Source organism: Pungitius pungitius, chromosome 9 (assembly GCF_949316345.1).
Source record: "Pungitius pungitius chromosome 9, fPunPun2.1, whole genome shotgun sequence".
NCBI classification, from domain to species: domain Eukaryota; kingdom Metazoa; phylum Chordata; class Actinopteri; order Perciformes; family Gasterosteidae; genus Pungitius; species Pungitius pungitius.
This window is the reverse complement of record NC_084908.1, coordinates 18,800,627-18,826,034: the sequence shown is the minus strand read 5'-3', so window position 1 is coordinate 18,826,034 and position 25,408 is coordinate 18,800,627. Positions and strand designations below refer to the sequence as shown.

The window sequence follows — 25,408 nt, the reverse complement described above, 5'->3', positions numbered from 1 at the left end:
CACACACACACACACACACACACACACACACACACACACAGACACACAGACACAGTGTCCATTCAAAAACCACCATAAACACTCACGTCATGAGATCGTTCCACCTCCTAATACGCCACAATCCTCAAACTAAGCTAATTAGATCCATATTACCCCCCCCCCCCCCCCCCAAAACGTTGATTTTTGTTATTTTTTAGGGTTAGGGTTAGCCTATTTATACAACTTTATAACTTGTTTTTTTTGTTAACGTTGCCCTTTTACACCCTTTGATGGAGCGGTCCAGGGAGCCGTGACGACACTGTTGGGTGCCGCCAGTCTTCCAAACAGACGGGTTTCTGTGACTTATGATACTATATATTTTTAAATGAGACATAGTTCTGGAGGAGTGTGCAGAGTACTTTGTGGTTATTAATCATGCACGAACTTCCTCTTTGCACATGCAACCAAACTGGTTATCAATCATCGTGTCTCTTATTTTCTATATTTAAACTCACCAAGTGACAATGGACTCATCTTCAGTCAGATGGGAACACAGCTTAAACCAATGATGAACCAAAGCTTCAGACCATTTGGGGGAGTGGGGGCCACACAGGGGTGTGTTTTGTTGTACTAGTGTTTAAAAGATAAAACACACACACACACACACAACACACACAACCAATCCTGCAGAAATGCTTGCATGAAATTATCTTCATTTAATATGTAACAGATTTCAGAATGAAATGTGATACATAAATATGACAAAACCCTCAGAAAGCAGAGCTTCCCCTCCTATAATGGTTTAAACCCCCCCCCCCCCCCCCCCCCCCCCCCGACCCTGAGTCCTATCGGCTCCCAATCCTCCCACATGCACGAGGAGCTGGGCCCGTCCCCTACTTTGTCCCTCTCCCCACATGCCGACCTCCCAAACGCTTAATCCTCCCAAATCCAGACAGGAAATGCCCTCGTCAGTAGAGCAGAATGCTTCTGACAGAACACCCCCCCCCCCTTTCCGCCCCCTGCTGCTCTCCCTCCCTCCTCCTCCTCCCCCCTCTGCAGAATGATATATGTGCCCTTCACGAGGCACCTGGAAACGGTTAGCCCTGTTTTTATTGGCTCTGTGCAGTAAAAGGCTATCAGTGCAGGACGACCCAACCCGGCTATCAGGGGACAAAGTCGGGACCAAGCCGTCCGCTTCTGGCGCTCCGCGGCTGACCGGGACGTTTTGTTTGGGACAAGCCAAATAGTTTGTTTGTCGTCATGGGAACGGAGTTCACATTCAGAGCAATTATTCTAAGAGAATACCTCGGTCCTCAGAGGACCCGCGTGTCTAAACAGCAGACATCCTGAAACATTCACCTCACGCCTTTCACTTTCCGTCTCAAGCAGGACATTTATTATTATTACTACAGTCAAACTGCAGGTGGTACTTTGACCTCTCCGGGTTACAGAGTACTTTGGACCTAAACAAGGAGGATTCTCTCAGCGTTTCCTTTGAAATGAAAACTGACATTAAGGATTAGCGGCCTTGAGCGTCGCAGCGTTGAGAAAGTGCGCCCTCTAGTGGCGCCTCGACAATAGAACTCAAAAGTATTCCACTTTTCTTTATTGTTTCCCCAATTTGTAAAATACAGCAGAACTTCAGACCTTTTCATGACATTCTTAAAATTAAATTCAAGCATTTTGCAAAATTAAATACCACAAATGAAAAAATAAAATTTCAAAATCCACTCTGCGGCTCCTCGGGACGCGACACTCGCGCTGCTTCGTGAGGTTTTATTTACATTCTGCCGTCGGAAGGAGACGGAACGAAACAGTAAGACGCGGCTGGTTGTGCATCGAAGGGAAGAGACGCTCACAGACAGGAATCCTGAGGCACATGCATCCTCCTCCACGACAAGCTGCACATGCAACGCGTTACGACAGGAACTATGTCAACACTCATGTTTGTAGGTATTTCACTTATTGCACAAAATCATCTGCTGATTAAAAAGAAGAAAAAAAAAGAAGTTCAGGTTTGAGCGATTAACTCGGTGAAGACAAACTTCAGTCACAGATAGAAGTTTATCAGTTTATCTTTTCTAATGTTTCTGTATTCTTGAGATTCATTTAAAGAGATTTGTAAAAACACCGGAGGGACATTTAGGAATCCTTAGCTCTCTTTTACTCAGAGCCCCCGCGGGTTTAAAAAAAAAGAAAGAAAAAAAACGAGCCCCAGACGGTTCGTCCCAATCGTCCGTGCAAAAGAGCACGTGGCCTCACGGCGAAGCTTCGACAGCCAATAAAAACGTCCCATTCCTCACATCCAGCTGATGGTGAAGTTCTGACTGAGGTTGAGACCGAGATCTCCAACAGTCAACACCTGCGGAGAGGAAACAGTCCGCCATGAAGCGTTTCTCACGAAAGCCAATAAGAAGACACCAGTTCACTAACCCCGCCCCCTCACCTGGTTGGCCCTGTAGGTGAACGCTGCATCCTGGGAGTTCACCAGCACTCTGCTGGGTTTCTGCTTCACGCCGTAGAAGGAGGCCGTCTCCACGGTGACGTACGTGGCCTCCGCGCTGCTGTGGATCACCCGTGACGTCATCGCGCCCTGCAATAAAGGAGCAGAAGGAGCAGAAGGACGCCCGGAGGGTTACGACTCGACGCGGACCATCGTTCTACCGTAGACCAGGATGCACTGCGGGCGCGGCGCGCTGGGAGGCGCCCTGCGGGCACCTGGGCGACGCCGAAGACGATGTAGGAGTACAGGCCGCGCTCGTAGGTGTCGATGCTCTCGCCGTCGTCCCAGAAGAGGTCGCCGGCGGCCGAGCCGTCGTCGTCGGACAGGGCCGCGATCAGATGGAGAGGCTGACCGCTGCTCACCCACAGCGTCAGGTTGGGAGCCTGCTCACACACACACACACACACACACACACACACCAGGGGGCAGGAGTTCAAAACCTGATGCTGGGCTGATGAATGGGGGTCACATGGGGGTCACATGGGGGTCACTATGTGAACGATGGCTACATGTACGGCCTCTGCCTTTGGACTACAGGCTCTGGTTACCTGTGTTGGTGTGATGGAGCCCTCCCGTAGGTGCAGATTGATCTTATCCAGAGGTGCACGGAGGCGGAGCTCCTCCCCCTCACTGCGCACAGAGTCGCCCTGAGGAGCAGAGCATCACATGAACGTAGCGTAGCAGGTAGCCCTTTTATCCACACGCCTCAGGTACAAAATAACGCTAATAATCACGTGACTATTGCGTGTGGCTTTCACTGCGGATCTCTGTGAAAGATTGACCGATTTTTGGAGCCTTTTGCTCCTCAGCAGAGCTGAAGATGCATTTCACCCTTCGAGAGTCGGGGCAGGTCTTACCGTGAAGAAGTCGTACCACAGGCCCTGCGGGAAGTAACCGTCCACGTAGTCGACGCCTGGCTCCAAAACCGGTGTCACCAACAGACTCGCCCCCCACAGGAACTGCTTGTCGATCCCGTACGTCCGCACGTCTTCTGGGAACCTTGGGGTGGGCACACGGGGGGGGGGGGGCGCTTACAGCAAGACGACGCGAGTCCCCGGACAAAAAGGTAAAACCTCGGCGTACTCACTCGAACATCAGGGGCCGTGCCACAGTGCGCCCGCGTGCGTGCGCGTGATGGAACAGCGTGTACAGGACGGGGAACAGGGAGTAACGCAGCAGCAGCGCCTGCTTCATGGCCTTAAGAGCCAGAGGGCTGAACGCTGTCGGGTCTTGAGGCTGTACGGGGGGGGGGGAAGAACAAAAAAAAATAAAGATCGTTTTCTAAAAACACGGGGGCCGAGGGGCCCGACCGGGCCTTCGCTCGGGGGCCTCACCTGCGTGTCGAGGGCGTTGTGGTTGCGCATGAAGGGGTAGAACGCTCCCAGCTGCGTCCAGCGCACACAGAGCTCCTCCTGCGGCTCCTCGCTGAAGCCGCAGACGTCGGCTCCCACCAGCGGGATGCCGAGGAGGTTAAAGGTCAAGACACCTGGGGTGGAGGAGGCAGAGCAGCATGACGGTGACGCGGCGGCCACTTGGCGCCGCTTTCGTTCATTTCGGCTGACGTGCCAGTCCAGACGGACGACTTTTAATTTCCCAAACCTCCGGGAAGCTGGATCCGTGTTCTCAGCCAACGCCTGCTTCCCCCTCACCAGTTAATTCATTTAGCATAAATCGATCAGAGCATTTTCATGGATCATTTCTGCCTGAACATGTGCAGAATAAACTAAAAAGAAATGAAGAAAAAAAAAAAAACCAAAAGCTTCCGAGGCCTTAAACGATTCCTCACAGAAATAAGACCCATGTCCATTAGAAGCAGATCAGTGCACGCCGCGTCTCACCTGCTATGGAGGTGTACAGATCTTTCCACAGGCTCCGGTTGTCCCCCAGCCAGTGGCCCGAGTACATCCCCTGACTCGGGAAGGTGGAGCGAGAGATCACGAAGGGCCTCTTGGCCGCGATCCGCTGCAGAGCGCTGCACACAAAGAGGACAGAGGATGTCAAAGGAGAGGCTTTCGGGACCCGGTTCCCTCGGGTTGTGCGCGCGCGTGCGCTGAAGCCCCCCCCACCCCCCTGACCTCGCAGACGCCTTCGCTTCCATGAGCCCGTAGAGGCTGTGCATGTTGTAGTGGACGGACTGCTTCTGCTGGGCGCTGGCACACACGGTTTTCGCTCGCAGCAGACCTCCGAGGACACCTGGAGCGACAGGCGGAAAGGAGCCACTTAACACATCTCGTCCCTTTCACGGGTGCAGAGTCAATGGCGCAGTGAGACTGTGAGGTTGCGTGCTCCCACCGGGGGTGTACGGGGGATTCTCCAGGCTGTTTGACGGACAGCCGCGGGTGGACCCGTCCAGGAAATTGGACGGCTCGTTCATGTCCTGAAAACAGACGAGGCGAGGCGGCGGTCAGGGGGGAGGAGGAGAGGAACCCGTGAAGCGCAGAGAGGCCGCTCTTCGCCCTACTTACGATCCACAATCCATCGAAGGGAACCTTCTCGTGGAAGCGCCGCAGGTTGTCGTACCACCACTCGTGGGTCACGTCATCGGAGAAATCCGGATACGCGGTCAGACCGGGCCACACCTGGAGGGAGAGACGGACCTGGTTATTTCTAAAGCCCCTCCCCCATCCCTGTAACCTTTGCCCGTGAAAGGCCATCACTACGGGGGGGTCCCACCCTGCCGATGAGCGTCTCCCCTTCGGCGTCTCTGATGAAGACGTTCCTCCTCAGCCCTTCGTCGTAGGGCCAGTACGAGCCCTCCGGCTGCGAGCTGCTGATCGCCGGGTCCTGCGGGTCAGAGACACGGCCGTCACGCGAAAAACGCCTCGACAGAGCCCACCCGAACCCCCCCCCCCCCCCCAACCGCCCCGCCGCGTACCAGGATCATGACGTAGCGCTGGTTGTGAGCGTGCAGGTCCTTGACCAGGTCCGGCAGCGTGGCGAACTTGGCCGGGTCAAAGGTGAAGTCCATGGACCGGTCCATGTAGTCGATGTCGTTCCACTGGACGTCCTGTGAAGACCAAGAATTAGTACTTGAAGAAAAGTGATGCAGAGACACACACACACACACACACACACACACACACACACACACACACACTGTACCTGCGGTATCCCATAATTCCTCAGGCTCTTGACAACCTCCCAGGTGGAATTGCTGGTGTGGTAACCCCAGCGACAGAGGTGGTAGCCTAGGGCCCAGAAGACGGGCATCGCTGGGTAGCCTGTGACAAGAGGGACCACACTTCTTTATGCACATGGAAAACGCTTTTATTCTCAATACTCGGAGTCTTTGACATACCTTCATATTTTTAAACATTTTACATTTGTCTGTCTTCTATATTTCATGATCATGTCTTATGTTATTATAGTATTTATGTGGATTTATGAGACCCTAAGTTACTCAGGAATTGAAACCTAAAAAAAAGAAATCAACTGAAGGTACATTTCAAAAAGACAAATAAATGACTTAAAAACCAACAAAGTGTATTCAAGTACGTTCTGCATTACACCCCCCCCCCGCCGAGACTCCTACTGACCTACGACCTCCAGGTACTGTCCGATCACGGAAGCAGGATCGGGACCAAGGAAAACGTAGAAGTCGAGGATTCCACCAATGGTGCGCCAGGTGAGGGCCGGGGCGGGCTGCAGGACCACATCTGGGGAAAAACGGAAGAACCACACCGTGCAGCGTAAGCACGCGTGTGCAGCTGTGGACATGGAGAGAAGAGAGAGAGAACGCACACGGGATGCCAGGAGAAACTAAATGAGCCGAACCCCCCGCCTTTAGTTGAGCTCCCAGTATCGTTGTTGGGAAACACGGAGAATCCCTAAATGGCCTCTTCCTGCACGACTTGGAGCGGACTCACCCATCGCGTTGCTGTTGAGCAGGAAGACGCCGTGGGCGTCGCCTCCGTCCTCCATCGCCAGGTAGAACGGATGAGCTCCGTACAGGTTTGCCTGCTCCTGCGTTGCGGAGCGGGGACACCGGTTATTGTTTGACCCCCCCGTACAGACTATGTAGCTGTGTATTGTTGATATGTTTAAAAAGAAAATGAATAAACACAGGATTTCTTCCTTTTACAAACTACATTTTTTTTTTAAAGCATTACATCTTAGTTGGGATTTAAAGTATTTCAACATATGAATAAGAAGCAGAGAATATTTTACATTTTAAAAATAACAAATCAAGTGTTCAGGCACATTAAATACTTGCGGCACAACAACGGCTGTGCGTCAAAATGTAAAAAAACGAGGTGAAAGCGGTGAGCCCGGCGTACCGTGGGAGGCACGTCCCTGGCCCACATGGTGAGCGTGTTCCAGCGCAGGTCATGCAGGAAGGTGGAGCGGTGCTCCCCCAGGCCGTACAGGAAGCGGCTCTGCAGGGAGGTGGACAGCTGCAGGAACTGATCCGCGTAGAAGAGAGGCGCCACCGTCGTGTTGAGACTAACGGCAAACCAAGCGGAGGAGCAAGGAGGCATGGGATTATTTTTTATTTGGGGGGGGGTTGGTATAACAAAATCAAAGGAGCTTCTCGCGGTCACACTCACAGCACCACGCCGGTGGCGCTCCTCTTCACGACGAGGCCGAACGGACTCTCCGAGAGCTCCACCGTGTAGTCGGGACTTTGGGCCTTGGCGGCAGCGGCGGGGACGGAGATCGGGACCTCGAACCTTGGGGCGAAGGGGTCGGTGATCTGGAGGTGGAAGCATGAGGGAAATGGGCTTGTTGGCAAACATACAGGCCACAGAATTTACAAAACTAGATCATAAAAAGGAGCAGTTTGTGGCAATCTAAGGTTTGGCATTCTTCGTATTGAGACACAGTTCTGTTTCTGGACGCCGGAGGAGTTTGAGTCCAATAGTCGCTGGTCTCGGATCAGTTCCGCTTGCTGTAAAAACACGTTTCTTTACCAGCGAGTCGCTGTGTCACAGGGCAGAGGGGAAGTGCCGAGTCAGGTGACGCTTGTTTGTGGGTTCGAGTGCGACCTTTTGGCATTTCAATATTTTTGTGCTGATTATGAAATAAATCCACACAAAAACATTGATTTCAGTGCAGTTTAAACTTTAAAGATTTAGCCGTGTAAGCAGTTTCTTTTGGGTTTTTTTGACAGCGTCAGCAAAGTGGAGCAGCTGCAATCTGGGCAGTTCCCACAATGACATTCAAGCTTCTGTGCAAAACGTCCCAAATGAAGTTTTCCCAATATGAGGATTGCTTTGTAATTGATCGGTAGAATCCACTCACCCTGACACGCAGCCGCGTGTCCGTCTCATGGCGCATCTCCACCTCCAGAGTGAGGACATCCGCCGGGTAGTAGGTCTTCACCTCCCTGACCAGCGTACCCTTCTGGCCCAGCGGCGTGTCGCTCAACGACACAAGCGAGTAGGAAGGGAAATCCCTCGGGTAGAAACACCAAGGGACGCCGTTTCTCCCGCCGGGGGAGGAGGAGGAGGAGGAGCCGGGGACAAAGCAACAGTTCCTGGCCTCGCACAACTCTCGGGTCACCACCGCGCCTCTTTCGGGGTAGCAGTCGAACCTCCACGCCTCGGGGACGGCACCGCAGGCCTCGCGGCGGGGAGCGGCCGCGGTGTCGTTGGCTCCCCTTGGCGCGGGGCCGGGCGCCGGGTGCCTGTGCGGCTGGTCGGGGGAGGGACGGTGCAGCCAGAACAGGGCGCCCAGTAGCCAGCCCCCGAAGAGGAGCAGCAGCAGGGCGCCGATCACCAGGAGGAAGGTGGTGACGGAGCACGGGGGCCTCCGGGGAAGCAGGGAGGCTTCCTCTGGATCCGCGGCCTCGGAACACAACGAGAGAAAAGAAGCTGTGAGCTGATTAATCAACGTGAATGTTTGGAAAAATTTAAAAAGATTCCATTATGAGAACTTCAAATGCCTCGCTTTGTCCCTATAAATGAGTTTAAAAGCATTAAACCAAGCGCTGCGCAAATAATGAGACCAACACAACTAGAAATATCCCAAACAACTCTGAGCCTGAAGAAAGAGCATGAAGTTTCCGCAGAAAGGGACAAAGACAAAATAACTGAGTGGGCAGGAGGCGGAACCATGAGAACTCACAGCGCCTTCATGCCCGGGGCGAGGATCCTCCGACAGAACCGCGCTGGAGAATCGAACATCTTCAGAGTTCAGCCGCTCGTAGGACACCATCCTGAGAGAGAGAGACTGAAGACACAGAGAGACACGGAGAGAGGACAGTTCAGTTTGGAGCCGGTGGGAGGAGTGAGCCTGAGAATGGGTGACATTTGATTTGACGGCGTTATTGATCACTTGGTGGAATTCAAAAGCTATGGAACATATTAATATTAAGACTTTAACCAGTCGTAATATTAAAGGGATTATTTATTACTGCATTGGTTGTTTTTATCCACCAATACTAAGTTTGACATTTAACTTATTTTTATAAAAAGGTGGTTTGCAGGACTTTTAATTGCAACAGAATATTACACACGACTTTTTCTTAAGTTAAAGTGTATGAATACTTATTCTACCACAGACAGAGCCTCAGATTAAGAAAAAAAAATACTTAGTGCCATTCTAGTTAAAACAAAAAAAAATTACCATTTAAAAAAGGACAAATTCAGAGAAAAATAAAACCACCATGAATGTGCAAAGTGTTTAAATCATAACTGGATATTATAAGAGTTCAACTTAGTTTGGATAGAAAGGATTTACACGTGACTACATATTTGTTGACTTGATGTGTCCCTCGGACACGACGCCCTCGTGATTGCTCACGTTACGTAACTGAACGTCGCGGTATTTAACGTGACAAAAGACGCATCGTGACGCGTAGCGTCTCCCGTTGTTCGGTAACGGCAGCTCGTTCTAGCGGGCTAACGCTAGCGGGCTAACCTCGGCTAGCCCGACCTCACCGTTAGACTGGACGGGACGTGTCAAAGTTCACCCGGGAAACGTTTGACCTCTTAATAAAAGGCCGCTTTGGCAGACAAGCGACTTGTGAGAAAATATGAACCAGTTACGAGTTCGTTGACGTTAACTGCTGACGTTATCTTACGCGTTAGCAACGTTTATTAGCGTTAGCTCACTTTTAGACACAGTTTAACTTTAGCTAACGCGAGCTGCCGTGAGAGAGCAACGGCATTAAAACAAAAGCCACTTACCCAGATACCAAATGCAGTCTTACAGAGACATTAAATACGGTGCGCGAAGAAGATTTGCCCTTTAAATAAACGTGTCGCGTGTTAAATAATACGTAAGGTCGATAACTGCAAACGTCTGCGGAGTGCGTCTGTTTATCTTTATGTCGCATTCAATGTACCTCGTAATTTTGAAAACTCACTTTCACAAGCCTTTCGGTCTTCTTCTAGGTTTACGTCGGTCGGTATCCTCATATCTGATGCACTACCGCCACGGTCTGCTCTGCAGTGTGGAATCCGACGGTGGATTTTACAATATTCCCCACGACACAAAAAACATTAAATACACTCTGGACCTGTAATTATCCCTGCATCGTAATGTGCTCTCACCCACGCGAAGTACTCCTTCTAATGTGTTATGATGCGTTCAGGCTTTGTTCACTGAACATATGCAGTAGATATAGATTGTGTACATTTATTTGCACCTAATAACAGTCTCACTTTTATTGTACAGTATTACACGTCCCATACAATTAGACAAAGGCAGCACGTTACTATCAGATCCTGTTAGAATAATTATTTTTTTCCACAATAGTCGTCGGCCTTTAACAGTTTAAAGGCGAACAAAGGCCAACCTCATTCATGACTTGGTTATGAATAACACACACCGAGATAAAGATTTATTACCACTAAGGCAAAATGGTTTTGAAAAAAAAGGTAAGAAAAAAAAATACTTGAATAAATATCATAATCCTGCTGCTTCATTATTTCCGACATTTCAGTAGCTTATACACAAAGAATTAAATTCAGGTGCTCACTGGCCTTTGGAACGTGTGATACAATAATATATTTACTCTTTAATCCAATTACCACATACACAAGTAGCTTGAAGGAAAATACTACAAGTGAAAATTGTGTGAAATTACAGACCATAGTGCTACAATAAATACTTGAAATGTGACTGTGATTTGTTTTACTTAACTGATAAGTTTCTGTGATAAAATGGAGTAAATAAATGTATAATCTGGACAGTTTCAAAGATTGTATTATATCTGTCATGTTCTAGGAGTCTGTGCTGAGTAGCTGAACATCATATTGTTTAGTCATTTCAGTAAGTTAAATATTTGAGCTGCAATACATCTTTTGTGAGCCACCACGTTTTACTCACGATCCACTCACAGAGGTAGTCCCTTATTCCTTTATTTCTTTCACTTCATGTCCTACTCCCTAAAACTCTGGTAAAGATATACGACCACTGCCCGCTAAGGTTCACACATCTACATTATCAGTCAGTTTTTGTCTGCCATACACATATTTATCGGAGAGTTTTCGCCACTTTGTGACAAGTCGTCGTTCCGGGCGTCAAAAGCCGACTCCTCCCCCTCCTCCTCCTCCTCCTCCCCCCCCTCCTCCTCCTCAGGGTGAGTCTGCTCATGTTTGCGTTTGTGCAGCCTGAGGCTCTGTGAGCGGCTGAAGCCTCTCCCGCAGACCTCGCAGCCGTACGGCCTCTCGCCCGTGTGAAGCCGGAAGTGGTTCTTGAGGCTCGAGGCCCGCGTGAAACTCTTGTCGCACTCGGGGCAGTCGAACTTCTCCCCGAAGTGGATTTTCTCGTGCTCCCTCAGGCGGCCGGACTGGTTGAAGCTCCTCTCGCACACCGAGCAGTGGTAGGGCCTCTCTCCGGTGTGCGTGAGCCGGTGTCTGTTCATGGCCCCCGAGTGGGCGAAGCTCTTCCCGCAGTCAGGGCAGGCGAACGGTTTCTCCCCCGTGTGGACCTTCTGGTGACCTTTGAGTTGTCCTTTCTGGGTGAACTGCTTGCCACACAGAGAGCACTGGTAGGGTTTCTCTCCCGAGTGAATCCGCATGTGGATCTGAAGGGCAGACATCTTGTGACAGTCTCTTCCGCAGAGCCCGCAGCAGTAAGAGCTCTTGGTCACATTGTCGGTACCAGGTGAGTCTGGACGACTGTCTTTATCACTCTCAGAGACATGATCCGGATCCTCCGCAGACACTGTGAGAACAAAGGTCACATGTTGAAAAGGTGCCATTTAGTCACCCTGAAGACTAAAAAAATAACAAAACAAACCAAAATACTTATGTGCTTGTTAAAGTAATACTCCACCCACAAACCATATTGACACACGTGTTGTTGTTAAAGGTGCTAAATAGAGAACGCAGACGGCTTGCAGCTAACAGTGCGGTGAAAGTGCTGACGGGGTAAACAGTGTTTAAAGGAAGGGGAAACGGATCCGGGCGCACAAAGGGAGCGAAGGACAGTTCGACATCACTACGATGACTTGTTCATTACAAATAGTTGCCATGTTATTCCTCTTAATCCCTCATATCGGGCCTTTAAACCGCGCCTTGAGTCTGTAATAAAGAGTTGATGATGACTACTAACCACAGGTGCAGGGTTCTCATTTTCAAACCAGTCATTCAGTCAGAGACAGAGGAGTCAGTGGGAGTGAACTGAAAAAGACACAGTCCACGTGTAAGCATTTCAAAGAGTAAAAATGCTTCTTTCTCTGAGAAACCACCATTGCTTGAGAGACAACAGTAGAAAAAAGCAGCCTAAAAAACTATACTCTAATTTCAACTCCTTGAAATAGAGCTAATTAAATCTGTCAATGACAGTTGACATTTTAAACGGAAAGAAATGAGAAACCTGCAACTGCAATCTTCTCATGATGCATCTGAAAATGGGTCTTTTTTCTCCCTCCACATATTTACCTAACCATTCGACTCCCGTAAACTGAAAATGGCTGTTTGTGTCTTTTCAGAAAGGGCCGGATGCTGAAGAAGGTGGAAATGTTCCTATTAGGTGTGAAAGAAACCTTCAGTGTAACGAGGTCCCAGTTCCTGACTGAAGTAAAGGCAGTCAGTTGTTTGCTCATGTGAGCGACACTTCTACTCCTGTTAACTATTTTCCTTACTCTTATTAAGTTCATCTTCTTCCTCTTTTACTGAAATCTTTATTTCTGTGTTGCTTTCCTGACGTTCCTCTTCAGATTCCTCCAGGACGCTGCAATCCTCACTACCGGACACCTGATCGGGAGCTTCTTCTTCTACTACACAGCACAGATGAAACAATAAATACATCATCATCAGAGGAAGAAGAGGAGTTCAGTCCTTTACATTTAATAAGACGTCAACGTACCGCACAGCGCCTCCTCTTCTTCCTCCTCTTTCACTGTTACGTTAGTCTGTGGACCGGAATCGACGTCCCGCGGTCGCCCCCCCGGTTCCTGCGCGTTGTTTTCACACACAGCTGCTCTGTCGCAGTCGAGACCCTCTGAGGAATTGGCCTCAACCGCCCCGGGAAAACTCATACTGGCGTTTACCTATGAAGATGAAGATATGGACGAATGTAAACGATGCTGTTGAGAGGTTCTAAACTACATGAACGCGGCTGTGTGTTGTCTCCACCTCAGAGCCGACGGCGCCGCCCGCGTCCGGCTGCGACGGTTTGCCGGCCACAGCCTGAGCCGGGTCCGAGGCGGCGGCGGCGGCCGGCACCGATCCGCTTTTGTTCTGCGTGCACGACCGCCTGTGGTTCCTGAGCGTTCCCGCCAGTGAGAAGTGCCTCCCGCAGTGGCCGCAGGTGTACGGCTTCTCCCCCGTGTGGATCCTGGTGTGCCGCCGGAGCTCGCCCGGAGCCACGAACGACTTGTCGCACTGCGTGCAGCTGTAGGGTTTCTCCCCCGTGTGGGTCCGCATGTGCGTGGTCAGCGTCCACTGCTGGGCGAACGTCTTCCCGCAGTCGGAGCAGTGGTACGGCGTGATGCCGGTGTGCAGGCGCTCGTGTCTCACCAGCGTGCCGGACAGGGCGAACCGCTTGTCGCAGAAGGAGCACTGGTAGGGCCTCTCCCCCGTGTGAGTCCTCTGATGGTCCCTCAGCTCGGCCGCCGAGTTGCAGCTCTTGTCGCAGTCCGAACACGGGAACTTCTTCCTCGTGAAGCCGGCGACGACCTCGGAGTGCATGGCCTCCAGGTGCGTCTTCAGGTGCCAGTGTCGGGAGAAGCTCTTCAGGCAGATGGAGCAGTGGTACGGCCTCTCCCCGGTGTGCGTCCGCCGGTGCAGCCGGAGCTCGCCCTGGCTGGCGAACCGCTTCTCGCAGAAGGTGCACGGGAACGGCTTCTCCCCCGTGTGGACCCTTTCGTGGATCATGAGCAGCCCTTTCTCCGGGAACCTCTTCTCGCACATGGAGCAGGGGAAGGGCCTCTCTCCCGAGTGAGTGCGCAAGTGGCGCTGGAGTTTGGAGGCGTAAGGGAAGTCTTTCCCGCAAACCGAGCAGCTGTGGAGGGACGGTGGCCTTTCATTCTCGCTCTGATCAGAGGTCTTGGTGGGAGTCTCTGCCGGCTCAATGCCAGGGATGGCGTTCTCCCCTGTGGGAATAGAAAGAGGAGAAAACGTTGTTTTGGGGAAAATAAATTGTTTTGGAAAAATATCCAAAACAGTTGATCCTTGAGCACAATGAACAGGGGACACTGATGGTGTTCGGAGGTGGTCGTTGTGAGTTATTTCAAAAACTTACACATTACACAAAGGAGTGATGTGATGGAGGCACATTATGGCCTCCATCACATCTTGTGGTATCAAGAGTAGTTTTTGGGAGAGAAAAAGTTGGGTCATAAACTTTTTGTGGCAAGTGGGCACAATGCAGACAATTTATCAAACTTAGGGCTCTCCCCCCCCACCCACGGGAGTTTCTCTCCCCAGTTAGAGTGAAGGGAAGATAAGAGGATCCTGGAGCACAGCTGCGACCTGCCGACTAAGTTGTGTCAAGTTACTGCTGATGATTACGGCATTTCCGGATTTTTCTATTTCAAAATAAAAGCATTTTTACTGCAAAGAACTTAATTAGAAGAATAAGATTTACTGTAATAATAATAATAATATGAATAATAAATAGCGGGGGACTTGCATGCATATAAATGGCACTGGTTGTTTATCCTCACTATCTGTAACATTTTGATCAAATCAATATTGCTGTAGTTCAGAATAATGCATTTTGTCTTAATTAGCATCCCGTATTTAGATGTTGGAGACATTTTTTCTCAGATCTAACTTGAACTTAATTGCTGATGCCAAAGTTACAGACTGCAGTATTAAGATCATTACTAACGTAGACATTGGGGGAATTCCTTAATGACACACCAGTTTTATATTTTTCAAAGCGGTTAGATTTCTAACTACTGATTCAGATGTCGATGTACTGAACACTTTTGTGCCAGCCCTGTATATTATATTGGATGGTAATTCTAATGTATTGGCAACAACATTAAAGTATATAGAGCAACACCTCAAACTACAAAAGTTCTGTGTACTCAAACTATTTTTTTTACAGTTAGTATTTATTACAAGTAATTTTCTCACTGAAATCTGAGAAATCCACTTCTTCTCCGTCAGAGTTGATCAGGCCTCCGATTTCTTGCGGTTCCTCCTCTGCGAGGATCCCAGCTGTTCTGAGGTCCTCTGGGTTCTCAGAACCCATCTCTCAAACATATGACCTTGCAAAAGGTAAAAAATAGAGAGAAAGAGAAAAAAAAAGTCAGTGAGAAGCCCTTCAAATGACAATTCATACTATTTTGAAGGTCCTTTTAATCAGTATAAATCCCGAGCCCATTCCCTTAAACGAAAATAACTGTTTTTAAAAAAATCTTCATTCCATTCTGCAAAGATTTACATGTTCAGCCTCCAGCACCAGATCTCTAATACCATAATAAAAGAATGACCTGTGCCCCCCCCCCCCCTCCCTCCCCCAGGAAGACATCCCCTGCCTTGCTCGGGGACACTTCAGCAGGGCGGATGACGTGTCGTGACAGAGGACCCGGATGGGCCTGATGTCTCCATTAAGACTGAACTGTCCTGTAAATGTCGTTGCGCGTTTACCGTCGCAGGTAATCAGCGGCACTGCGCGGGGGGGGGGGGAAGAGAACCCTGGAGGAAACCTCCTCGCCAGGCTGGCGTTAGCTCGTTAGCATTAGCTTCCGGAGACTCCTCTTCGCTGCGTCCCTTTAACCCCCGCACAACTAATCGCAGTTGAGCAGCCTAATTGACCGAAAACCCGTTGGCGTGGTTTCGCTGTCACGGTTGCACCGGTTACACGGAGCGGCTCCCCGCCGCGGTGCAGCCCGCCGGGGTCTGACCTCCCGAGCGCAGCGTCTCGGTCGGAGAGCGGCTGGCAGGTGACCAGCGCTTCGGGTCAAGCGGCCACCTCAGCTTTCCCCCCCGAGGGGAGGGGGACCCGGTTATTAGCCAGCTAGCCTCCGACTGCGGCGTTCACTAGCATCGCTGATGCTAGCAATTAGCTAACGGTTAACCCTCCCCCCGTCGAGCCTACAGCCGCTAGTCAACAAACAGTCCCGACGGAGTCTCCGTGGTTTCCTACGTGATAAACAACACGTTAAGTCTGCGGCAGGTGTCTCTTCCTCCCCCCCCCTCCGCCGCCGCCGCCGCCCCCCCCCGAGCCTGGCGTGAGACCCGCTAGCGGAGCTAGCTAACGTTTGACGACGGACAATAGACGTTTTGACCAACCTCAGCATTGATTTTTCTCCCCTCAGGTGAAAAAGTAGTCGCCCGGCAGAAGTTTATTGAAACGACTTGGCCATTTTCTACTTCTCTCTCGTGTTTCACGAGCGATGTGTTCAAAACAACGTGTCAAATTATTGGCATCCAAGTAGTGAGTTTAGTTAAATAAGCCTTTGGATCTGATGATAACCTTTCTAGCTTTAGCTGCTAGCCGTTTGCGGTAGTGTCAGCACTTCCGGTTGGCTTTTAAAAGCAAAATAAAAGTTCCGTTAATGTAATTAATTCTATCTAGTCTTTTAAATACCTAAATGTTCTTTAATCATTATCGCATAACTCATATATATATATGAGAGTGTTTTGGCAGCTTTTTCCGAGGTGCTATGTTTAGGTCGTGGCAGTTTTTAAGTCTCAACTACTTTGATTGCATAAATATGCAAAAACAAAATGATTTTCATTGCAATATAATCACGTACTTTGAGTTTATTCCATATTATTTTCTATTTAATATTTTCATTTCTCCATCTACAGTACTGTTTTCTTTCTTGAATCTTTTAAGATATAAAAGTCAGAAATTATGCTCATGATTTTTCCTGATGATTCCTTTGAAACTAAATTTAGGCTAAACAAAACAAAAAACGCCTTCTCATATAGATCAAAACCAGACCCCCCCCCTCCTGTCCCCGGGGCCCTGACATCCCGCTCCTGTGACTCAGCTCTGTGTTCTTCGTCGGGATTCACCTGTGGACTCGTGTCACACAGGTGCCTTCTCTCTGACGTAGCGATGCGTGGGTGGAGGTCTTCCCTATTGGCCAGCTAGACCACGTTTAGTGAATTGACTTAATAACATTCCTGTTACTCACTTTATGTTCAATAAATTCAAACAATGGTTAATACCTGCTTTCTGATTTATCGTTAAGTTGAATTATCGTTTAAATATGATGATTAACTTTTTAGGCCAACTGGAAGTTCGGACACTCTAGTTTTATACACTATATGTATTGTACAACCAAACCTTAGGGGGTTTTGTGCCACAAATACTGGAAGGAATTCACAGCACCATCTGCTGAGAGTTTAGCGTAACTTCCACACAATTCGTTCACTTTCTAGCAGCAACTAGGACTGTGTTTTGTTGTCCACTTCATGTGGGAGGTCAGCGTATTGCTTACCGCCGTGCTTTTTAGCAAGGCACTGAAGTTAATGCTTGCTCCACCAGCTCTGTGCTCCATCCAGCGAGATGCTTTCAGGGTTTGGCTGTACGGGTTGAATGCTGAATAAGGACAGCCAGCAAATGTCTGGAAAATAATAAGCATCAGTGACTGTGATGTGAACAGGCAGAGAGGTCATTTTAACATCACAGTCTGGAGGCTCCAATGTCCCGTCCCTCTGTGTAATGCTCCCCAGCGAAGGAGCAGTGGTGAGGTTTCTCTGCTGAATGAGTCAAATCCTGCTTTCAGCAGTTTTCCACACAGGGGGAGGTTTCTCTCCTGTGTGATCTTGGATGTGCTTCTTGAGTTCCTTCGAGGTCTGAAACCTGCTGGGGCTTCAGGCTCTTGTGATCAGCTTAATGTTCGCTTTAATTCTCGATCCACATTAATCTTTGGCCCCATTGTGTGGAAAAATGAAAATAGTTTAACTAATTCATAGACTTGTTTTAAGTGTTCTTCTAAAAGTTGTTTCTTAAAATGTTGTCCAACACAAATGACAGAAGCAGGTTTCCATTAATGATTGGGCCTCTCCTAGTTCTCCTAGAAATTTTATTTAACGCTGCAATGGCCGTAAATTCTCTACGCTGCTCATTTCACCTTGTAATACAAAAATATAATTGTCTTGATGTACGTAATAAACCGGAGAAGTTTTAGTGTCATAACTATGAGTAAAGCTTTCGTCTGTTTAAAAGAGAACGATTTTGGAGAGAATTCATGAATATACATACTTTCTAAGAGAAATAAATAACAAACTGTTGCCAAACTGAACATACGGGGATGCAAACAGCAAATGCACTGTTGACAGGGGCAAACGTATTTCAACTCAATAAAGCAGCCAACTCTCCAACGTCTTGAGTTGATCAAACCACCGACTGAATCTTCTTCCTCCTGCACATTCATCGTAGCGTGTGCTTTAATATCCGTCATCGGGTCATCATACATTATTTGAGATGTACAAAGGAACCCAAACACGTTTCTGTAAAATGTCTGTATTCCATCAACATGGATATTTGAAATAACAATGATATTGTGCATATTTTTTTTGTAACACTAAGTATTGATATTTGGCATGCATGATAAAAAAGGCACTCATATTGTACAGATGGGCCATGAGAGGAGAGTAAACTCAAAGATGGATACAAGAAGCTTCCAAATTATTCTTGGCAAACCAAGCCGAATGAGTAGTGCACCAATGTCAGACACAATAATCGCCTCAGCTGTAGGAAGGAAGATAAGTGGGGAAAAAAAGTGCATTTTACTGTACTATCTTCAAACACAGTTAACAACATTAAAAAAAATCCTCACTGGATCAACTAGATGTCCAGCATGGCGTGCTGCCTGGGCCTACCGAGCTGTCTGGTTGGTCCGATGCGTTTCCCGGCGTGCGTTCGCTGATGCTGCCGCAGACCCTGCCGGTATATGAAGCTCTTCCCGCACTCCCCGCACTCGTAGGGTCTCTCCCCGGTGTGCAGCCTGTGGTGCACCTTCAGCTCCTCGGCCCTGGAGTAGCCCTTCCCGCAGACGCCGCAGGCGAAAGGTCTGTTCTTGATGTGGGTCTGGTAATGTGCCGTCAGGTACGAGTTTATCCGAAACGTCTTCCCGCAGATGGAGCAGGCGTACGGCCTCTCCCCGGAGTGCTGCATCTCATGCAGCTTGAGCGAGGAGGCCGTGTGGAAACCTCGGCCGCACTGGGAGCAGAGGAACGGTTTCTCCCCGGTGTGTATGCGCTGGTGGACTTGTATGTAGCTCTCGTGGATGAACTTCTTGCCGCAGTCGGGACACGAGTAGGGCTTCGCCTTGACGTGCGTTTTCATGTGCTCCTCCAGCTTGGCCTTTTCGCCGAACTGGACGCCGCAGCGGCGGCAGAAGAGGAGGAGGAGCCGCGCCGCGCCGCGCCCGACGGCGTCCGATTCCCCGCCCGCTTCTGGGTGCGCGGCGTTGTGGTGCGCTCGCAAAGCTGAATGATTCTCGCATTCCTGTCCGCATTCTGGGCATCGGAGGGAGGACCTGATCCTGGACTCCCCGGGCAGAGACTTCAGGTATTCGGAGAGTTCCGACGCTATGGGACTCACCTCGTCGTCAGAATCCACAGCGTCCTTTCGACCTTGGCGGACACAAAAAAAAAAAAATGGAGGGACATATCGTGTTTTACCCCTGCGAGCGTAACGATCTTTGCATTATTTGCACAGAACTTAAGGCGACAAATTCATTTTCAAGAAATTACCTTCGAAAAAAACGCATTACGAGTACGGGGAGAGCACCTTCGGCTCCATTTTACATCAAAGTCAGAGCCAGACACCAGTTTTTTTTAAAGACATAGTATTGGCTGGGTGTGAAAGCACATCATTTTAACCATTTGTCTGATTCAGTTGGACTGTACCGGCTCTCACCTAAGTGGACTTTGTAGTGCGTTTTGAGATTTCCCTTCTGGTTGAAACCCCGGCCGCAGATGGAGCAGCAGTAAGGTTTCTCCCCTGTGTGGATCAGCCCGTGCCTCTCCAGCTTATAGGCGTGGGGGAACTCTTTGCCACACACGGAGCAGTGGTACTCCATCTTCTCTTTGGGCTGCTTCAGGAGCTCCGGGGGGATTTCTACTGGAAGACGTACCATCTTTCTGCCGGGGCGCATCTTTCCTGTGCGGGGGGGGGAAAGGGGGGTGAGATGATCAGCGTCATGATTTTAAACGGGCAGAAAATTAGCTTATAAGTTTGGCTTGTTTGTTCTTGTCAATTTTTGTCAGCTTGCTCTTTTAATTCATTTAATTAATGAATAATAAATGAAGATGATGGAATAGAAGATGATTGTTGAGGATTTTCACGGATGAGCTGGTTCTAAACTTCGACTTGCTCTCACCGGCTGTGTTTTTTCCTCCTCCTTCGGGAGATAGTTTGGTATCTTTCCTTCTTCTAGAAGGCTGCTTTGCTGTTAACAGAAAAAAGTGCATTTCCTAAAACCAAAGCAGACGTTAATACACATAAATATTCATGCCCACACATATCTACATCTAGATATGCGGCAACCCACCCAGAAATGGATTCAGTGTCGACAAAATCAACAGGGTGACGGTTCAATTTCTTACCAGCAACCCGGCAGACACTTTTGGAGGGGAAATCTTCTGATTCAAAGATGGTCGGTAACTGTATCTTTCTCCGGGTGCGCCTCGATACTGTACGGTAAGATAACAAGTGACACTCTTCACAACTTAACGATAACATTTAAAAGGATCGTTTCAAAGCGCGTGAGGCTCACTTCCTTGCTCTGCCTCGTGGTCTTCACCAGACACCAACGGAGCTCTTCTGGGCCTTCTTCTTACTTTGTGATAAAGTGAAGCAGCAGAAAATGTCCCCATGTGGAAAGTAAAAAGTTGTGTTATTGGATGCTGGATTAAAATTTTACCAAACATCTCTCCAGCTCCTCGCCCACCGGGAGTAGCTTCTCTCTCCGCGTCGGTGGCATTTTGAACCTTCTTCTTCCCTCCGCGTCTCCTCCCCGGCGACGCTGTGTGCAAAAAGACGACCGCGTCACCGTGATCACCTACGACCGGCACACTCTTCACTGGGTTTTTTTTCCGTCGGACTCGTTGTTTACCGCGGCGTAAGGGCAAGGCCGCTGCCATCTCTACTACTCTCTCTTTCTCCTCCCCTTCTTCCCTTTCTTCATCCTCCCCCACAGACACAACCTCCATGACGAGCGTTGGACTGCTGCTGTCTCTCTGGTTCTGGCCTCGCAGCTGGGCCTCGGACAGGAGGACACCCTGTGATCATAATCATCAAAAAACCATTAGAAGCGGCCTTAGAGGGTAACTCCTGTATTTTTTTTTTTGGACCTATTTTCTCATGTTTTCGGGCCTCTACGTCAGTCATGGGATTGGCTCAGCAATGATCAGCAGAGGCGGTCAGTGAGAATTCCTCACTGTTAATGTGCGCCCACTACAACGGCTTGTTTTTGCCAACGAGGGGGTTCAGATCTTTATCACAAGTGACATTACGGGAAGGAACCTACAGTACAAAAGGAACAAGAGGAGAAAAAAAAAAAAAAAAGATTTCTTTACCCTCACTTGATCTTGATCGGTTTGGGTCATGAGGCTTGTTGCAGGAAGACAAAGGAGGAAGCGGGAGTGAAAGCGGGAGAGAGGAGATTTTTTTCACGGTTTCTCCTTTATCGTAATGTCGTCAGACACTTACAGCAACAACCTGAGCCTCTCAGTGGCAAAAACCAGCCCCTTTGGTGGATTTAAAGTAACAGTGAGGAGAGGCCCTCACTTCTCCTTCAGCACTGACCCAGTTTACTAAATTGTCGCTCCCATTTGAGGGTAAATAGGGTCGAGGTTTAAAAAAAATACCAACGTCACCCTTTAAGTCTTCAAACAGAGCAGAGATCAAATGCATTTGATAGATGGAGTTGTTGTAGAATGTAAGCCAAACTGTTCTGTATTGATTGTCTTGTCCGTGTGTTGGTGCCTTGCAATCGAAAAAAAGTGGTAAAATTGAATGTTCCCTGAGACTTTTTCCCGTAGTCATTTCTTAATTTCCACTTAGTCAAACTGCTTGGTTAGTTTTTCCCTCAGGGTTTGCCTCATATTTACTGAACATATTGGCCATTCCGGGGCTTGTAAATGTGAAGCTCTCAAAACATTTTAAATACTATGTCACGATATAATAATATTGCTAGATATACAATTAAAAGATTCAAGAGCCTCGCAGAGGAGTTGATTGAAACAAACGATGCACTGCGTCTTAGGGGAAATTACCTTGTTGGGCTGAGGACTTTCTCTCCAATCAGAGCCTCGGTCAAGACTTCCTCCTGTGAAAAGAATCCAGATGTTACCTCAGGATGAAGAGAAACACGTCGACAGATGTTCGTTCGCAACATAAATGGTTGCATTCGACAAGAAAAGTCAAAACCTTTTCATGAATTCATTATTGTTTCAAAAATAAATGGGTATTTGTTTCATCAAATACCCAGAATGTGTCTGCTCCAAATGCCTTTTAGTCTCTTTGGGACACTGACACAACATGCTGCTCTGTTAGGACTCACTTACTGGCGTCCCATTCCACCACCTCCCCGTCAGAGTTGATTAAACCACCAATTTCTTCTTCTTCTTCCTCCTCCTCCTCCTCCTCCTCTTCCTCTTCCTCCTCTTCCCCAGCCTGCAGTCTGACGGTCAAACGGAGCGTTTGATCTCCCAAGTGTGCAGGCGCTCTCTTGAGTCCGTGCGACACCGCATTTGTACGTTCAGAAGAATCCTGAAAACAGAACACAGCGGGAGAAAAAAAAACACCGTTCATCTCCTGCACAGAAGTAGTGACGTCAGCAAAAAATGACACATTTTAAACAGTTTTTGAAACCTAAACCATCAGATGTGAAGTCTTTGTTGTGTTTTTTTTTAAACAAAGGGCCTCACATAACAACATTTTTTCGTATTCTTGTCCTAAAATTCTTTTTCACCCTTAGTGGGTGCATGGATCGTGAGAGTCGGAGTCCATGAGCTCTGTTAGCGGGACAAGCGTCCCTGAGGTGCGATCGCGAGCACAACGTACCTTCCTTAAATTGACCTAATAGAAAACCCGTCCCTCTCGGTTCCTCCTGCCTGCGTTGAACCAGCGGAAGACATTCAGCGGGTAAACAGTAGCGGCTTTAGAGCACCACTTTGTGGTTCAGAATAACAACATTCAGCAGACATCAAGAAGGAATGCTCCACAAGGACCATGTGACCAACATGAGAGGCGTTCACGGGGAGAATATTATGGGCCACAGACGCTGTGACATCATCACCTGCCCAATGGAACATTTTTTTAAATCATTGAACAAATAAATTATAAAAAGCCAGGGGATGCTGACGGCATGAAACCCCAACTAGATGACGGATGTTTGCATGATGATTGTAAAACAGAACCCCTTATTTCTTGCATACAGTTTGGCGCAGTGCCGATCTTTTGGCCTCCTCGCCGTCTGCTGTCGTCGATGTGCTTTGTTTCCCATCGGGGCTCCGGCCCTCCGGGGGACACTCGCTGCGCCTCGCGTTCCTTTTGCCGCTGGGGGGCGTCGGACGCGCTGCGCAGGTGGAGGTCCTCTCTGCCGGGTCACTGCGCCGACGCAGCGTCACGTCGGCCATTCCCGTGGTGCGGGACATCTTGGGTTCCTCCTCCGTTTCTCCCGTGTGCGTCCGCAGCCTCTCGCCGGGGGCGGGCGGGGAGCTCCGGCCTCCAAACCCTTCCGAACATTCCTCCCCCGAAAGCACCCTCTGCTGTGCCACCGCTCCGTACGCAATGCATTGACATTTTTTGGAGGAATCCTCCTCTTCTGCCTCTGGGCTGGTGTTCTCATCTGTGTTTCATGTGACAAAGCAAAACAAACAATGTGATGAATCAGGATTTTGCGATTAGGTCTTCTAACAAGGCTAGGTGGATTTTTAAGATTTTTCCACTCACGGTTTTCACTCACAGTCCAGCCGTCCTCTTCCTCTTTGATGACCACTCGGATCTCTGGCGTCTCGCATGTATAGCCGGGGCTTGCCGGCGCTTTTTTTGAATCGCGACGTGGCGAGTTCTGGTCGTCGTAGCTTTTACTAAGACCGAGCGACAACGGATCTTGGAGTTCAGGATCCTATCACAGAGCACAAAACACTAATGCTCAGTAATGAAAATGGGAAAGAAGTGGCTAATATAAGATACGGAACAAATCATTCTAAAACAAATATACCCATTGGGCCCCTAATGGATTAATACACTGATATAGATGAGATTAAGACAAGATCCCATTGTTAAAAACTGGGTGTGTTTATTTATCATTCCAAGACTGTGTCACGCGTTGCCAGTCCTGCAATCCCACTTCAAATATGTCATCTCAGTCAAAGGTTATTTCTACAATGTCATCAGAAGCAATGTTGTGTAATTGTTTGCCGATTTATCAGTTGGTATCATGTCCAAGGTTGTGTTTTTTTTTACTTTAACCTGCCAACGATGGTTGGATTGCAGTGGCCGATTAACTGTTATGTTGACTTTGAAGTAGGCAGTTTATTAAATACAGACAGTTATAACTAACAATATTGTTGAAATTGATCACGCGTATGAACGTTGCACAGTTCAGTTGTCCTTGAAACTCTTGTACCGAGGTTTCATCCATAGCAGTATATTTACGCATCATGAGCTTTTGTATTTATAATAATACTAATAATCTATACTATAATTGCTAGCTTATATCCCTGCATTACCACATCCGTTACCTGTATAACACAGCTATGCAACCTCGATACAACATTTCCAACTTGCATAAATAAACATGTATTACTGGGACTGATGGTTTATTGCATGACATGCATGTAATAATGTGACAATAAACTTTGTTTTGTTACGCCAGCTTGTCACCTGTCTTTTTTTTTTCTTTACCAACACTTTGACACACAACACACCGGCAGAAATGGATAAAACGACGTATGAAAATTTTAATAAAAATTAAAAGCAACGTTATTTTAGTAACAAACGCCACTAGCTAACGTTAACTAACGCAGCGTCGCGATCAGCCTATTTTGGGGAATATTTAGACGCCGTTAAAGGTTGGATCGACGGGGACTTTTACACCTCTGTCCCCCCCCCGCGGTCTCCTCGCACTTTTCCACGGTAACAGTGATCACGCATTCATCGGTGAACCAGCCCGACGGGACGCGTCCACGCAGCTAGCGTCCAACAACAAAAACAACAAAAACCCATCCCAACCACCCGCGGTACCTCGAACATAGTGCGACGTGGTGGCCGGGTTCGGGGGATGTCATAAGAAAAACCGGCGGCGAAGAGCAGACGAAGCCGGAGTGTCGCGTTGACGCGGGTGACAGCAGTCCGTCATGCGCGAGGCGGTTAGGGGCTGAGCTAACGCTAGCTAGCCAGCTAGCTGCGCCACCGCTTCTTCTGCGGTTTGTTTTTCTTCTTTTTTTTTTTTTTTTTTTTTTTTTAGGCAGCGGTTCCCACCTGCGAGGCGCGGCACCACAGCGCCGCCTACTGGCCAGATGACGTCATAGCAAACGGACCAGGCGTCGTGTCATCGTTTAGTTTTTGTTTTGATTTGGTATTAATGTTAGCACTTAAATAACA

The 25,408-nt window shown here is 48.7% G+C and overlaps 2 protein-coding genes across 2 annotated transcripts; both read right to left on the bottom strand.

Moving 5' to 3' along the window:
- Window positions 1–1,570: 1,570 nt before the first annotated feature.
- Window positions 1,571–9,750, bottom strand: gaa2 (alpha glucosidase 2). Its single transcript, XM_037471891.2, has 21 exons — window positions 9,613–9,750; window positions 8,549–8,653; window positions 7,724–8,269; window positions 7,030–7,175; window positions 6,760–6,925; window positions 6,349–6,445; window positions 6,019–6,138; window positions 5,585–5,703; window positions 5,358–5,489; window positions 5,156–5,266; window positions 4,948–5,061; window positions 4,775–4,859; window positions 4,558–4,675; window positions 4,321–4,454; window positions 3,817–3,968; window positions 3,570–3,718; window positions 3,340–3,481; window positions 3,031–3,129; window positions 2,698–2,865; window positions 2,426–2,572; window positions 1,571–2,341 (listed from the first exon to the last, which is right to left on the bottom strand). The coding sequence occupies exons 2-21, from the start codon at window positions 8,636–8,638 to the stop codon at window positions 2,279–2,281; spliced, it is 2,898 nt and encodes a 965-aa protein (XP_037327788.2). The 5' UTR covers window positions 8,639–8,653; window positions 9,613–9,750; the 3' UTR covers window positions 1,571–2,278.
- Window positions 9,751–10,049: 299 nt separating this feature from the next.
- LOC119217637 (zinc finger protein 850-like) lies at window positions 10,050–25,360 on the bottom strand. The gene is made up of 18 exons (XM_037471422.2): window positions 25,049–25,360; window positions 23,753–23,927; window positions 23,236–23,648; window positions 22,363–22,567; window positions 22,072–22,124; window positions 20,910–21,075; window positions 20,718–20,819; window positions 20,571–20,633; window positions 20,401–20,487; window positions 20,175–20,243; window positions 19,712–19,954; window positions 18,670–19,425; window positions 15,007–15,095; window positions 14,711–14,729; window positions 13,012–13,970; window positions 12,743–12,926; window positions 12,519–12,653; window positions 10,050–11,596 (listed from the first exon to the last, which is right to left on the bottom strand). The coding sequence occupies exons 1-18, from the start codon at window positions 25,055–25,057 to the stop codon at window positions 10,878–10,880; spliced, it is 4,446 nt and encodes a 1,481-aa protein (XP_037327319.2). The 5' UTR covers window positions 25,058–25,360; the 3' UTR covers window positions 10,050–10,877.
- Between the last annotated feature and the right edge of the window lie 48 nt (window positions 25,361–25,408).